Source organism: Marmota flaviventris, chromosome 12 (genome assembly GCF_047511675.1).
Source record: "Marmota flaviventris isolate mMarFla1 chromosome 12, mMarFla1.hap1, whole genome shotgun sequence".
In the NCBI taxonomy this organism is placed as follows: Eukaryota; Metazoa; Chordata; class Mammalia; order Rodentia; family Sciuridae; genus Marmota; species Marmota flaviventris.
The window spans coordinates 14,747,245-14,763,624 of NC_092509.1; the positions used below are offsets into that span (position 1 = coordinate 14,747,245).

Sequence of the window (16,380 nt, forward strand, 5' to 3'; positions counted from 1 at the left end):
TGTGACTGTGTCCTGTGTTTGGACATGTCATGTTCCATAGCCAGACAGAGGAGCAAGACAACAGGACCCACATCCTCCTCAGCCTTGAGTCCTTTCTCACTTGCCTGCAGAGAGTGATCTGCACTGTTGAGCCAGGAGGCTGCTGGGTGTGGACCTGCTTTTGCAATTGGATGCTCTAGGACTTCATGTCAGATTTCTCTGTATCACACTGTTGTTTTCTCCATAGGGTGGCGGCAGAGCTAAGAGTCCTGAGCAGTCTGTCAATTCTGTACCAACAAGATTTCCTACTAAGAAGACTGAAGATTTTATTTTTTTTCCCCCAGGATTCATCCCAGTGTGTAGCCTTGGGGTGGCTCAAGTGGGCAGGATGAACTTCGGAAAGGATGTCAGCACCTTGAAGTACTTCACCATTTGTGGCTTACAAGAGGGCTACGAACCATTTGCTGTTAATACAAACAGGGACATTACCATGTGGCTGAGCAAGAGGCTTCCTCAGTTTCTCCAGGTTCCATCAAACCATGAACATATTGAGGTTTGCTTTTTCTTTATGAATCAGACCATTTCTAAAAACCAAGAATAGAACTATCTTTACATATAACCATTCCTGCTCAGAAAATTATTGTAATTGACATAAAATGGTGACACTGGTATGTTTCATAGTAGTGGATCTAAGCAGTGGTTCAGCCTCTCATGTTGGATACTTGGCCAGTACCTTATTAGGCTGATGAATGATGCCTATATGCCTATATTCTATATGTAGGGAGTTTCGGGCCAGATCTGAGTGAGCACCTCATGCCATGAATTTCCCAAGCCATCTTTAGAGTTAGAAATGGGACTCAGAGAGAGCAATGACTCTTGTATCTGCAAGGAGTTGGTTCCAGGATCCCTTCAGTTACCCAAATCTGCAGATGCTCAAGTCCTTTTGATAAAACAGCCTAGTATTTATGTGAACCTATGCACATCCTTCCACATAGATGAAATTATCTCTGAGTTGCTTCTAATATCTGATAGTGTGTAAGTAGTTGTCATGCTATGTTGTTCAGAGAATGACAACAACAAAAATGGCCTAACTATACTCAATACAGTTGCAGTTTTTTCTGCATATTTTCCATCATCCGTGGGACCTCCAGATAGTCAGGGTGGACTGTGCTTCCACAGTGTAGTGTCCTGTGTTCCCTCATCTCTTACTAAATGTGCCACATGTGGGTTGTACTGTGGATTCTCAAAACATGATACGTGTTAGTCCTTTTTGGGATCAGGAAATGATACTGGATGGTGGGGGGAGTAGAACGTGAACTACTTCTTCTTCATAGGTAACCAGAATAGATGGCACCATAGACAGCTCCCCGTGTCTCAAGGTCACTCAGAAGTCCTTTGGCTCCCAGAACAGCAGCACCGACATCATGTTTTACCGCTTAAGCATGCCCATCGAGTGCGCCGAGGTCTTCTCCAAGACTGTGGCCGGGGGGCTCCCGGGTGCTGGCCTCTTTGGGCCCAAGAATGACTTGGAGGACTATGATGATTCTGACTTTGAGGTTCTGATGAAGACAGCTCATGGCCATCTGGTTTCTGACCGGGGTGACAAAGATAAAGAAGCTACAAAGCCGGAGTTTAATAACCACAAGGACTACGCTCAGGAGAAGCCCTCTCGTCTGAAACAGAGGTGGTTAGCAGACGCAATAGGACTCTAAGCACGCAGTTATGCTGTGGGGAGAATTATAACAAAGGGCAAAGGGTTTTTGCACCCCAGTCTTGTTTACTTTTGTGGGGTCATTCCTGGTTGTAGGGGTCTGCACTGGGCATTAAAGGGCACTGAGGAGCACCCGTGAAGATGCCAGTATTAATTTGTTCCTCCTCCTCCTCTTGTTGTGAAAGATTTTTGCAGGGGTAGATAAATCAACCCAGTGTTCTGTCTGTTACAGCAGATGTAATCTATTCCAAGAGTTACTTTTTGAGATGTCTGTTTTTACATTCTTGCTTGAAACTTAGACTGTTCTCTCTAAATAGTTTTTTCTATGGTCATAAAGATGAGTTGTTTTAGCATCCTTTCCTGGGCTAAATCAGGGTTTTTCTGCCTCAGTCTTGTTTACTTTTGTGGGGGCATTCCTGGTTGTAGGGGTTGTTTACTTTTGTGGGTAATTCCTGGGCATTAAAGGGCAGTGAGGAGCACCCGTGAAGATGCCAGTAGCACTCCATCCTCCATTAACCACAACCAAGAGTATCTCCACATAGTCCCCAAAGCCCCCGAGGAGCACAACTGCCCTGGTTGAGGACCACGCAGTGGGTCATAGGCTCGCATTTGAGGTAGGCAGAGCATTTTATTGTTCTTTATTCCTGATTCTCTCCTATCTTTCAGATTTTTGCTTAGAAGAACAAAGCCAGATTACAGCACCAGCCACTCCGCAAGGCTGACGGAAGATGTCCTTGCTGATGACAGGGACGACTATGACTTCCTGATGCAGACTTCCACGGTAGGAGATGGCAGCCACTGTCGCTGACTCTGCGTCTTGGCTCCTGTGCTTCGACTCAGTGTGTCCAGCAACATGCTTTAATGATTTGCTTGTATTTTTAGATATATTTCAGGGAAGGAAAATTTGAAAAAAAACATTTATATGTTGTGATGTATGTTATGCAATAAGAGAGCTATTTTAGGGAAAAAGTCCTTAATGACACCCAAAATCCAGATTTTGCTGTCCTGTTTCTTGATGAAATTTCAATTTGCCACTTGACTTTTCTAAGTGCATATAGTTTCTTTCATCTTAGATCATTTGTCCTGCTTTGTGAGAGCTCAGGTTTTGCTCTCTGCCACTTTAAATTTTCAAAAGTACTCTCCCCAAATTTCCAGACAGGAAAACCTCCCTGTCTGTTGTAGGGCTCCCACATTTGAGTTTGATGTTCACATGTTAGATCTGAACTGCTTCAGAGTGATTGTAAGGTGTCAGAATATACTTATCAGAGATAGGGGTGGCCTGGCTTCCGCAAGGAGGCATAGGTGAGTGTTATTGCATAGGCAGATGGGTGCTGCCGTTGCATACATATTCCATCTATACGTACACATAGGTGTTTATGTACATGTGCAGACACGCATGCATATTTGGGAGTGTGTAGAAACCTCCACTCATTCAGCATGTTTGCTCAGATAGTCTCTTTTCTCTTTTCCATTACTTCTGAGTTAATTCTGGATCTCTGGTATAAAACATTTCTGACTTGTCAGTGTCCGTCTTTCATGCCTAAAACATTTTAATCTGCCCAACTGACTTTAAACAAAGAGGTATGTTCTCGGATATTATAAAGAGTCAAGCAGCTGCTATCAGTGCGAATCAAAGTACAGTTGCTCTTCTTGGCTGTCCAACACCTGGTCTTGCTGTCTCAACAGTACTATTACTCAGTGAGAATCTTTCCCGGACAAGAACCTGCTAACGTCTGGGTGGGCTGGATCACGTCGGATTTCCACCAGTATGATACAGGCTTTGACTTGGACAGAGTTCGCACAGTGACAGTCACTCTAGGAGATGAAAAAGGAAAAGTGCATGAAAGGTTGGTTTTCCTCAGTTTTTTTTTTTTTTTAAAACCATAAATGACATCTGAAAAAAAAATTGGTAAACCTAGATATTTTTTTTTCTTGGATTTTGTGCCCAGGATATATCTATAGGAACAGTATTAATGCCCATGTCCTTTTTGTTACTTCTATAAACCAACAAGGAATCTACTCTATTAAAAGCAAAGAGCGTCCATAAGAATGGGCAATACCTCTGTGTTCCTCAGGCAGCAGCACTCATTAACCGGGGTTGTCAGGACTTAGCCTTTGTTTTAGACGCCAGAGGGTGACCATGAGGTATTTGTGTCTGATAAGCATCTTGGGAAGTAGCTGTGTGGTGGGAAGAGCTGTGGCAGCAGCGTGGGTTGGTAGTTGAGGCCAGGTGGGTGTGTTTGAACTCAGACTGAGGAGCAGTGGGTTCTTTCCTCAGCTTTGCCTTTGACTCGCTGTGTGGCTTTGGGTAAGTCAGTTACACTTTCTGTGCCATTCTTTTTCATTTGTAAAACAAACCAAACTCAAACCAAACCTTCAAAAAAGTGAAGAAGGCTATCTTCCTTGCAGAATAAGACAAGAGAAGATCTGACCATTCGCTTCTCCCCTTTGTGCCCATGCATCCTCTCTGATCTGCTGTGACAGGTCTCAGCTGAGTCCTCCATAGCGTTGCTTTCCTTCTACACCTGCGCCATCCTTCTTGGTGACTGGGAAACTTGCTGTCCTACCTTCAGGTTGTCACATGTGAAGTGACTGAGCACTCGAGATGGGGGCCGAGCAAAAAATCCCAGATGAGGAGTATTTTGCATCCAGAGGGGACCCCAAACCCCACGTCTCCAGGAGTATTTTTGGCGGTGAATTTGATTTTAAGAGATGGCAACAATGTAAAGAAACAGCTGGATGGGTGCACTGACAGAGGATCTTGGTGTAGGGAACAGAGGACAGGGAAGGGTCGTTGAATCTTAAGTACTGAGTGCAAAGGGACGCAGCCTGAATTTGATTGTCCAAAACTGGCCTCATCCCAGCCTGTATGTTCTCCCCTCCTGCTTGCCTGCCTTGGCTAGTCTCGCTACTGTGCTCATCTACAGCCGGAGGAGGAGCGGAGATGAAGCTCAGGCACTGAACTTTGTACCATCTCCAATAAAGGTTTTGGTGGAGGTCAAAATCAGGTGGAGTTTTGCTGTTAACATCTCTCTGATTTTGTGCATAATTCTAGTTAACTTCGTCTCTCATAACAGATCACCAGGAATTATCCATAAAGGGGCATAATTTTGCCAAATTTTAAAGATTTTTGAATCACAATTGCTCATGCAGAATTTGCCTAAGGGCTTTGATGGTGTTTAGAAATGAACCTTTCTCATCTCAAAATGAGCAGTTTAAAGAAATGAGATGAAAATTACAAATTTTGATGATGATTAAATAGTTGAGCTTTTTTGAACCTCAGAAAAAGGTCCAGTTTGGTTTGAGTTTTCGGAGAGAAGGTGCAGGTCAGTTCTTATTTGGTTCAAACTCGTTGACTTGTCTCCATTAGGTGTGGAATTTAGAGGCGTGTCAGCCCTGGCTCAGAACAGTCCACCGCAGTCAATGGAGTTTTGCTCAGAATCACAGAATCCGGCCCATTCTGCACCTCTCCCATTACAGCATGAGCTTGTTGCTTGCGCCGCATAATTTAGGTTTAGTTTGCAAGATGTACATGCTTTCTCTTATATCTGCAATCAGACAAAGATAAAAATGTTCTCTCTTCTTTTTTGCAATCCAGTATCAAACGTAGCAACTGTTATATGGTGTGTGCAGGCGAGAGCATGAGCCCAGGGCAAGGACGCAACAACAACGGGCTAGAGATCGGCTGCGTGGTAGACGCTGCCACAGGGCTGCTCACGTTCATTGCCAACGGCAAGGAGCTGAGCACATACTATCAGGTACGTGATCTGCGATGGCCTCATGCTTGAGGTAGGAAGAGGTGTTCTCACAGTAAAGAGAAACACATTGTGAGATCAAAAGACATATTAGAAATTAAGAGAAAATGGAAACAAATGGATTAATCATGTGTGCTTACTTCTGTTGAATATTAACAATGCCCAAGCCATTCATTCCTCTAAAAATATTCAGGCATAATGAAGTACTCCCACTAATTATTGAGAGAAGATACTCACAGGAGAGAGGAGAATTCCCTTGTTAGGAAGAAGATGCCTTCTGTCTTCTTTCTTTCTTAATCACACTCTATCCATGTGTTTGTTGAAGGTGGAGCCAAGCACAAAGCTGTTTCCTGCAGTGTTCGCACAAGCTACGAGCCCCAATGTGTTCCAGTTTGAACTGGGAAGAATTAAGGTAAGGGAGGCTGTTCCCTAGTATTGCATTTGTTTCATTTCTGTGGGGTCTAACATGTACTTCAGATGAATTCACTGTATTGTCAGTGCTGATGTGGATCAGACCAGTCACTCTCTGAAGCAAAGATAGCCATGTTTGTAACATAATTCAAAGGAGCTTCTCTTTGATTATCTTAAATATATTATTCAATAACACTAGATTTAGATACAAGAAAAGTGCCCAATTCCAGATGATACATTGATCACTGGACTCACTGGTAGGTTCATTTACAGAGGTGGATACTTCAAGTGGGGCTGCTTAAAATGGTGGCATAAGCCCAGTCCTCTGGAAATGTGGCTGGAAGCACACAGCTAAGCTGGTCCGTCAGAAGGAAGAGGTGACCTGCTGGTTGACCACCAACTGCTAATTTAATTGGTGCTCTGGATTATGTTGGCCAGGAGAGGGCTTTCTTAGGGAGAGAATGTATGTAAGAGTAGAAGGGTTGAAAGTTAGGAGTCAGTGTGACTATAACCGGGAATACCTTCTGGAAGTGGCTGGACATTGCTGACCAATCCAGATTGAAAGGCCTTGAAGGCCATGCTAAGACCCTGGCACCTCGTAGAGGAGCAGTTATTGGAGATTTGAGTGTAATGAGACTTGTTTTGGAAAGCGAGTTAGTAGTACCATGGAGCGGGGATCTGGCAGCAGCAGGTAGGTGTTGATGATTATAGTTGATGAGACTTGGGAAAGTCAAGTGGGGAGGAAGTGATAAATCAACTGTTTTATAGGAGAAATTGATGGGATTGACAAATTGGAATTGATAGGATTTGTCAATTGGAATGACGTACTAGAATCAGGATTTGTTTAAATTTTTTTAGTTTGGACACTTTATGGATACTGATGCTACACATAGAAAAGCTTATTTAAATTCACAAAAAGAAGTTGAAATTAATTTTGCAGTTGTAAAATAGAGGTGTCAAGTACACATTGGGGTGAATACAGTATAGTTTTTCCAGTCCTGCTCAATGACATGGGACGTTCTTAAACTATGAGCACATTCTCTGCCTCTCTAAAATAGGGCTCATGGTATCTGTTTTATAGGGTTAAAATAATTAAAAGTCTTAAACTGAGGCTGATACATAGCATTTTCTCAATAAATTTTTATAAAATACATATGTGTAATACAAATGTAAACACACGTGTATACAGTTGTGCCCCAAAGAAGAGAGCTAGGCTGGAGATTGAGCTTTTAGTCATATTAAGTCAGGTGGAATTCATCTTTGCAAGTAAGTGAATTCCCTGAGGGTGAATATAGAGAGAGAGAAGGTGACTGGGTAGAGAAACTGGTGGTACCAACCAAGTGGCTGAAGACACACAGCCGGGAGTGTAGGAAGAGAAGTAAAGGAAGCAGCTCATCGAAGCCGTGCGAAGAGAGGGTTTTCAGAATTGGAGTGGCCGCAATCTCACATACCAGATGCCACAGCAAGGTAGACTAAAGGAATCCGTAGCTTTTATTGAACCAGACAGGCTCTAGTGACCTCTCCAGAAGAACTTCAGGGACATGATGGGAGAAGCTTGTGTTACATTGAATTCAAGATCAAAGGTGAAAGGAAGGAGCAGCAAGTTGTTACCTGTTATAATTATGGAAAATTTGTCAAACAGTGGCCATTTCTGAGGACTCTGATTGGTATTTTGAGTTGTCCATTTGGTATTTCCATCTGGATTTCTAGTTGACATCTTCAGCTGACCATGTCCTCATTGAACTGAGGATCAATGTTCCCCCCACCCTGCCTGACCTTCCCTCTTCCCCATGTTGGGTAATAACAAATTCAGTTGCTCAGGCCTCCAAACCCGGAGTCATCCTGGACTTCCCTCTTGTATTTCTGCATCCCAGGTCCAGCCCAGGCAGATCCTCTACCTGCTGATCTCCCCCACCCTTCCTTCTGCTGGTTACCTTTTCTGACCTCTGTGAAGTCATATCTCATCCAGTTGACTCCGGTTGTATCTAGATGGGTTTCTAAATCACCTTTGCCCATATTCTTTTTTTTATTGCTCTTTTTTTATTATTAGTTGTTCAAAACATTACAAAGCTCTTGACATATCATATTTCATACATTTGATTTAAGTGGGTTATGAACTCCCATTTTTATCCCGTATACAGATTGCAGAATCACATTGGTTACTTTGCCCATATTCTTGCCATGCAACTGAATGACTCTCACTGCTTAAAAACACAAGTCAGGTCAGATCAGTGCACTGCCAAGAGCCCTGGAAGCCCTGGTTCCTTGAGAATGAAACCTGGCTGTGGAGTCCCTGAAGAGACCTGACGTACATTGCCTCTCTGACTTCCTTTCCTGTGCCCTAGCACACTGGCCCCAAAGCTCCTCCTCATACTTCCTCTGCAAGTTCTTTGCCCTGCATATTTCCTCTGCATGGAAATTTCTGCCTCGTATATCCACATGTTCCTTCTCTGTTGGTTTATAATTGCTGACTTATGTTCTGATTTCTCTATTCTGGTTTGCTTCCCACTCCCATGCCATGATATCTCTTCTAACATACTACTTAGTTTATTGTTGATTTTGTTTATTTTATATCTCCAACAAGAAAAATGGAAGCTGGGCCTGGGCATGTATCTCAGTGGTAGAACACTCCCTGAGCTAATGCAAGGCCCTAGGTTTGACTCCACTGCCACAAGATAAAAAACAAAAATAAAAAAGCTGTATGAGGGCAGAGTTTTTATTTATTATGTTCATTGGAATGTTCTCAGTACCCAAAACAGGGCCTGGATTTTTTTTTCTCATTTGTAGAAGGAGATAGGAAAGGACTTTAAAGACAAGGCACCTCAAGCATGTGGTAGGAGCTCTCTAGAGAGGAATAGGTGGAATGTCCTGCAGAGATGGGAGGTCGATATTTGCGTGTAGTCTCAGAAGAGGAAAGCAGGGATGTGTCAGGATCTAAGTGGAAAAATGATCTTTGAGCAAAGGCAAGACCTTTCTTTCCCTAAGATTGGCCAAAGCTGCATTTTTTGGAGGTAGATGCGAAATAAATTCTTGTTTAATACCAAATTAATTCCATTTTCTTGGTTGATAGCTGGATTTATCTGTTGGACTGCCACTGGTATATAGTATCAGAGGGAGTGGGTTAAGGTAGAGAGTGTGATGAGGGACAGAGGGTGATAGGCCATTGCTTTTGCAGCTCTAAGGGATATTTTGTAAATTCACCCCTCTCTGCTTCCCCATCCCCTAGAACGTGATGCCTCTCTCTGCGGGATTATTCAAGAGTGAGCACAAGAACCCTGTGCCCCAGTGCCCACCGCGTCTCCATGTGCAGTTCCTGTCACATGTCCTGTGGAGCAGGATGCCCAACCAGTTTTTGAAGGTGGACGTCTCACGGATAAGCGAGCGCCAAGGCTGGCTGGTGCAGTGTCTGGATCCTCTGCAGTTCATGTCTCTCCACATCCCCGAGGAGAACAGGTCAGCCCTGCACATCCTTCACTGTCCTATTGGGAGGCTGTAATCAGACTTGGGCCCAGGGTTCAGAGGTGGCTCCAGGGAACAGACTGAGGTTTGAACAGTCTGGTTGGCATTGAAATCATGATTCTGTATGTTTCAGGTTTTAATCTGTTTCCTGCTCACTTTGTTATATATAAAAAATGATACTTGAGTTGCAAATGCAACTGGTAGTGTCCGGCTCTGTCCTTCCCTCTTCTTTTACCTTGAGACAACATAGCAGTATTGTCATCTGCATTTCAGACAGTGCACGTGCAGTGTGACTCAGGACTTAGCAGAGTGATGAGATCAGAGTTGTGAGAGATTGAAGGTGGAATCAGGAATCACTTAGTTCAGCTCTTTAGTTTATAGATGTGAAGAGCTGAGGCCGAGAGTCCTTGATGAAAGAAAGGTGTGACAGTGTTGTGAGCCCTTTCAGAATGATTTGTGTGTGTTCTAGACAGGATTAGTAATGACAAGGCATGATAAAAACCCAAACGTAGCTTCACCATGATTTTCAGTTTTTCCATATGACTGTGAGTTAATTGTAGAGATTTCACTTTACCAGCCATATTATTAATAAGGATCTAAATCTATGCTTTTAACCAAGATTCCTTGGAAAGCTGCGAATGGAACCACCATTTGACCCAGCTATTCCCCTTCTTGGACTATTCCCTGAAGACCTTAAAAGAGCGTACTACAGGGATACTGCTACATCGATGTTCATAGCAGCACATCCACTTTTTTACATACTGCCATACTAGTGTCTGTTGTATTCTGCTGCCCTTCCTATCGTCTACTATCCACCCTTCCCTCCCTTCCCCTCCCATCTTCTCTCCCTACCCCATCTACTGTAATTCATTTCTCCCCCTTGTTTTTTTCCCTTTCCCCTCACTTCCTCTTATATGTAATTTTGTAAAACAATGAGGGTCTCCTTCCATTTCCATGCAATATCCCTTCTCTCTCCCTTTCCCTCCCACCTGTCGTCCCTATTTAATGTTAATCTTCTTCTCATGCTCTTCCTCCCTACTCTGTTCTTAGTTGCTCTCCTTATATCAAAGAAGACATTTGGCATTTGTTTTTTAGGGATTGGCTAGCTTCACTTAGCATAATCTGCTCTAATGCCATCCATTTCCCTGCAAATTCCATGATTTTGTCATTTTTTAATGCAGAGTAATACTCCATTGTGTATAAATGCCACATTTTTTTTATATCCATTCATCTATTGAAGGGCATCTAGGTTGGTTCCACAGTCTAGCTATTGTGAATTGTGCTGCTATGAAAATCGATGTAGCAGTGTCCCTGTAGTATGCTCTTTTTATGTCTTTAGGGAATAGTCCGAGAAGGGGAATAGCTGGGTCAAATGGTGGTTCCATTCCCAGCTTTCCAAGAAATCTCCATACTGCTTTCCAAATTGGCCACACCAATTTGCAGTCCCACCAGCAATGTACAAGTGTACCCTTTTTCCCACATCCTCACCAGCACTTGTTGTTGTTTGACTTCATAATGGCTGCCAATCTTACTGGAGTGAGGTGGTATCTTAGGGTGGTTTTGATTTGCATTTCTCTGACTGCTAGAGATGGTGAACATTTTTTCATGTACTTGTTGATTGATTGTATATCTTTCTCTGAGAAGTGTCTGTTTAGGTCCTTGGCCCATTTGTTGATTGGGTTATTTGTTATCTTATTGCTTAATTTCTTGAGTTCTTTGTATACTCTGGATATTAGGGCTCTATCTGAAGTGTGAGGAGTAAAGATTTGTTCCCAGGATGTAGGCTCCCTATTTACCTCTCTTATTGTTTCTCTTGCTGAGAAAAAACTTTTTAGTTTGAGTAAGTCCCATTTGTTGATTCTAGTTATTAACTCTTATGCTATGGGTGTCCTATTGAGGAATTTGGAGCCCGACCCCACAGTATGTAGATCGGAGCCAACTTTTTCTTCTATCAGACGCAGTGTCTCTGATTTGATATCAAGCTCCTTGATCCATTTTGAGTTAACTTTTGTGCATGGCGAGAGAAAGGGATTCAGTTTCATTTTGTTGCATATGGATTTCCAGTTTTCCCAGCACCATTTGTTGAAGATGCTATCCTTCTTCCATTGCATGCTTTTAGCCCCTTTATCAAATATAAGATAGTTGTAGTTTTGTGGATTGGTCTCTGTGTCCTCTATTCTGTACCATTGGTCCACCCGCCTGTTTTGGTACCAGTACCATGCTGTTTTTGTTACTATTGCTCTGTAGTATAGTTTGAAGTCTGGTATCGCTATAACGCCAGTTTCACACTTCCTGCTTAGAGTTGTTTTTGCTATTCTAGGTCTTTTGTTTTTCCATATGAACTTCATGATTGCTTTATCTATTTCTACAAGAAATGCCGTTGGGATTTTGATTGGCATTGCATTGAACCTATAGAGAACTTTTGGTAATATCGCCATTTTGATGATGTTAGTTCTGCCTATCCATGAACAGGGTGTATTTTCCCATCTTCTAAGATCTTCTTCTATTTCTCTCTTTAGGATTCTGTAGTTTTCATTGTATAAGTCTTTCACCTCTTTTGTTAGGTTGATCCCCAAGTATTTTATTTTTTTGAGGATATTGTGAATGGAGTGGTTGTCCTCATTTCCATTTCAGAAGATTTGTCGCTGATATACAGGAATGCCTTGGATTTATGCGTGTTAATTTTATATCCTGCCACTTTGATGAATTCATTTATTAGCTCTAATAGTTTCTTTGTAGACCATTTTGGGTCTGCTAGGTATAGAATCATGTTTTCCGCAAATAGTGATAATTTAAGTTCTTCTTTTCCTATTTTTATGCCTTTAATTTCTTTCGTCTGTGTAATTGCTCTGGCCAGTGTTTCGAGAACTATGTTGAACAGAAGTGGTGAGAGAGGGCATCCCTGTCTTGTTCCAGATTTTAGAGGGAATGCCTTCAATTTTTCTCCATTCAGAATGATGCTAGCCTGAGGCTTAGCATAGATAGCTTTTACAATATTTAGGTATGTTCCTGTTATCCCTAGTTTTTCTAGAGTTTTGAACATAAAGTGATGCTGTACTTTGTCAAATGCTTTTTCCGCATCTATCGAGATGATCATATGGTTCTTATCTTTAAGTCTATTGATGTGGTGAATAACATTTATTGATTTCCGTATATTGAATCAGCCTTGCATCCCAGGGATGAAACCTACTTGATCATGGTGCACAATTTTTTTCATATGTTTTTGTATCTGATTCGCCAAAATTTTATTGAGGATTTTTGCATCTAGGTTCTTTAGAGATATTGGTCTGTAGTTTTCTTTCCTTGAAGTGTCTTTGTCTGGTTTAGGAATCAGGGTGATGTTGGCCTTGTAGAATGAATTTGGAAGTTCTCCCTCTTTTTCTATTTCCTGAAATAGCTTGAAAAGTATTGGTATTAGTTCCTCTTTAAAGGTTTTGTAAAACTCTGCTGTATACCCATCTGGTCCTGGGCTTTTCTTAGTTGGTAGTCTTTTGATGGCTTCTTCTATTTCCTCAATTGATATTGGTCTGTTTAGGTTGTCTCTATCCTCCTGACTCAATCTGGGCCAATCATATGACTTAAGAAATTTATCGATGCCTTCACTATCTTCTATTTTATTGGAGTATAAGGATTCAAAATAATTTCTAATTATCTTCTGTATTTCTGAAGTGTCTGTTTTGATATTGCCTTTTTTATCTCGTATGCTAGTAATTTGAGTTCTCTCTCTTCTCTTCGTTAGCATGGCTAAGGGTCTGTCGATCTTATTTATTTTTTCAAAGAACCAACTTTTAGTTTTGTCAATTTTTTCAATTGTTTCTTTTGTTTCGATTTCATTGATTTCAGCTCTGATTTTAATTATATCTTGCCTTCTACTTCTTTTGTTGTTGATTTGCTCTTCTTTTTCTAGGATTTTCAGATGAAGTATGAGATCATTTATTTGTTGTTTTTTTCTTTTTTTAAGGAATGAACTCCAAGCAATGAATTTTCCTCTTAGAACTGATTTCATTGTGTCCCATAGATTCCGATATGTTGTGTCTGTGTTTTCATTTATCTCTAAGAATTTTTAAATTTCCTCCTTGATGTCTTCGATAACCCATTGATCATTCAGTACCCTATTGTTCATTCTCCAAGTGATGCATGATTTTTCCTTCCTTCTTTTATCATTGATTTCCAGTTTCATTCCATTATGATCAGATAAGATGCATGGTATTATCTCTACTCCTTTATAATGTCTAAGAGTTGCCCTGTGACATAATATATGATCTGTTTTTGAGAAGGATCCATGTGCTGCTGAGAAAAAAGTGTAACTGCTTGATGTTGGGTGGTATATTCTATATATGTCAATTAAGTCTAGGTTATTAATTGTATTATTGAGTTCTATAGTTTCTTTATTCAACTTTTGTTTGGAGTGTTGAAGTCTCCCATAATTATTGTGTGGTGGTCTATTAGACTCTTGAACTTGAGAAGAGTTTGTTTGATGAACATAGCTGCACCATTGTTTGGGGCATATATATTTATGATTGTTATGTCTTGTTGGTGTATGGTTCCCTTGAGCAGTATGTAGTGTCCCTCTTTATCCCTTTTGATTAACTTTGGCTTGAAATCTATTTTATTTGATATGAGTATGGACACTCCTGCTTGTTTCCGAAGTCCATATGAGTGATATGATTTTTCCCAACCTTTCACCTTCAGCCTATGTATGTCTTTTCCTATCAAATGCGTCTCCTGTAGGCAGCATATTGTTGGATCTTTTTTTTTTTGATCCATTTTACTAGCCTGTGTCTCTTAATTGGTGAGTTTAAGCCATTAACATTTAGGGTTATTAATGAGATATGGATTGTTCTTCCAGCCATATTTGTTTATTTATGTTACTTAATATGGTTTGTTTTTCCTCTTTGATTATTTTTTCCCTTTACTGTACTACCTCTCACTGCTGGTTTTCATTGTTATGTTCCATTTCCTCTTCCTGTAATGTTTTGCCGAGGATGTTTTGAAGAGATGGTTTTCTAGCTGCAAATTGTTCTAACTTTTGTTTATCGTGGAAGGTTTTAATTTCATCTTCCATCCTGAAGCTTAATTTCGCTGGATACACAATTCTTGGTTGGAACCCATTTTCTTTCAGCGTTTGAAATATGTTGTTCCAGGATCTTCTAGCTTTCAGAGTCTGTGTTGAAAGATCAGCTGTTATCCTGATTGGCTTACCCCTAAATGTAATCTGCTTCCTTTCTCTTGTAGCTTTTAAAATTCTCTCCTTATTCTGTATGTTGGGCATCTTCATTATAATGTGTCTAGGTGTGGATCTCTTATGATTTTGCACATTCGGCGTCCTGTAGGCTTCTAGGATTTGGGATTCTGTCTCATTCTTCAAGTCTGGGAAGTTTTCTCGTATTATTTCATTGAACAGATTGCTCATTCCTTTGGTTTGGGGCTCTATACCTTCCTGTATCCCAGTGACTCTTAAGTTTGGTCTCTTTATGTTATCCCATATTTCTTGGATGTTCTGCTCATGGTTTCTTAACAGTCTCGCTGAGCTGTCTATGTTCTTTTCAAGTTGAAATACTTTGTCTTCATTGTCTGATGTTCTATCTTCTAAGTGTTCTACTCTGCTGGTAGTATTCTCATTTGAGTTTTTAAGTTGGTTTATTGCTTCCTGCATTTCTAGGATTTCTGTTTGTTTGTTTTTTATAACCTCTATCTCCCTGTATAGTTGATCTTTTGTTTCTTGGGTCTGTTTATGTAATTCATTGTCGAAGTGTTCTTTCATTGTCTGATTTTGCTGTCTAATGTCTTCCTTGAGACTCCAGATCATCTGAAGCATGTATATCCTGAATTCTTTATCTGACATTCCATCTGCTTGCAGATATTACCTCTTCTAAAGTTGAGTTGACCTGCATTGCTTGTGGTCCTTTCTTTCCTTGTCTTTTCATACTGCTCGTGTTTCTATCTGCTTGGTGAAACTGTTGTGTTATTGAATTTTCCCCCTATATATTTATATTGCTCTTGTATAGTTGCAAAGTCTCCCTTTTGTGGAGAAAGACAATGTTAACAGTTCTCAATATCAATAGTACATCCTCTAAGCACACGTTTTCCTTATTACTACATTTATAGCTAGACTCTATGTCTACAAATGTTGGTTTCGATTATCGTTTACAAATATAGTCATTAGTTTCATGAAAGGCATACCATTTCTGGTAGCTTGAAGAAAACTGGATTTCAGGTGTAGGATGTTATGTTTATGGGGAAAGGAGTGAGGTTATGGGGTTAATCTAACTTAGTAACTTTTGAAGAGCTCTAACCAATAGATGAGTAATTTATGGAAGAATGTATAGATTCAAATTCTTATCTGTATTTATAAGATTACCCTACTTATGAATAGTAAAATTTAGGGGGTTGTAAGTGGGATAGAGGGAGTAAGAGGGATGAAAACAGATAACAAGGAAAGGGAGAGAAAAAAGAGAGCGGGAAAAAGAAAATACGAGAAAAAAGAAAAGGAATAAAAAGGGGGAAGTGAGTTGGGGCATATGCAATTCTTCTATAGTATATTATTCTGGTGATTCAGTTGTTAAAGACCTTTTTCATGTACAATTTTTGGTTTCACATATGTTGAGGTTGCGAAGACCCAAGGGGGAAGAGTAGAGGAGACTGGGTGAATGGCTGAAAAGAGAGAGAAAAGAGAGAAAAAGAAAGAAAAAAAGAAAAAAATGTCTCTCAGAACTCTGTTTTCATTTCTTCCAGTTGGTGGCATTGTCTATTCCTAGCTTGAGTCTCTGGATTCAGGATGGTGGTGGTAGTTAGTGTGAGAGGACTTGAGCTTCCACCTGTGGCCTCTCTACTCTTATTCTCTGAGATGTAAACCAGGTGCCTGATCCGCTGCAGAACTGCACTGGTAGCCACGCCAGTCAACTGGTTGGTGGGTTTTAAGGGTTGTTGGGATTTTCCAAGATGAGTTCCATCAGTTTTTCTCATAAGGTGTTTGATAAGGTGGGGGTGTTGGGGAAACCTTATGTTTGTCAAGAGCTTGGTCAGTTGACCGCTCGGGCGAGCGGCAGGGCCCCTCCTCCAGTT

At 40.9% G+C, this 16,380-nt stretch overlaps 1 protein-coding gene across 1 annotated transcript in view; it reads left to right on the top strand.

Annotated features, from left to right (window-relative positions):
* The window catches only part of Ryr2 (ryanodine receptor 2), a 478,528-nt gene that overhangs the window by 272,688 nt on the left and 189,460 nt on the right, over positions 1-16,380 (top strand). Inside the window, exons 31-37 of the mRNA XM_027947992.2 lie at positions 324-532; positions 1,314-1,663; positions 2,357-2,471; positions 3,377-3,537; positions 5,289-5,448; positions 5,771-5,857; positions 9,083-9,309. Of these exons, the coding sequence (XP_027803793.2) occupies positions 324-532; positions 1,314-1,663; positions 2,357-2,471; positions 3,377-3,537; positions 5,289-5,448; positions 5,771-5,857; positions 9,083-9,309 (1,309 nt within the window). The remainder of the gene's footprint in view (positions 1-323; positions 533-1,313; positions 1,664-2,356; positions 2,472-3,376; positions 3,538-5,288; positions 5,449-5,770; positions 5,858-9,082; positions 9,310-16,380) is intronic.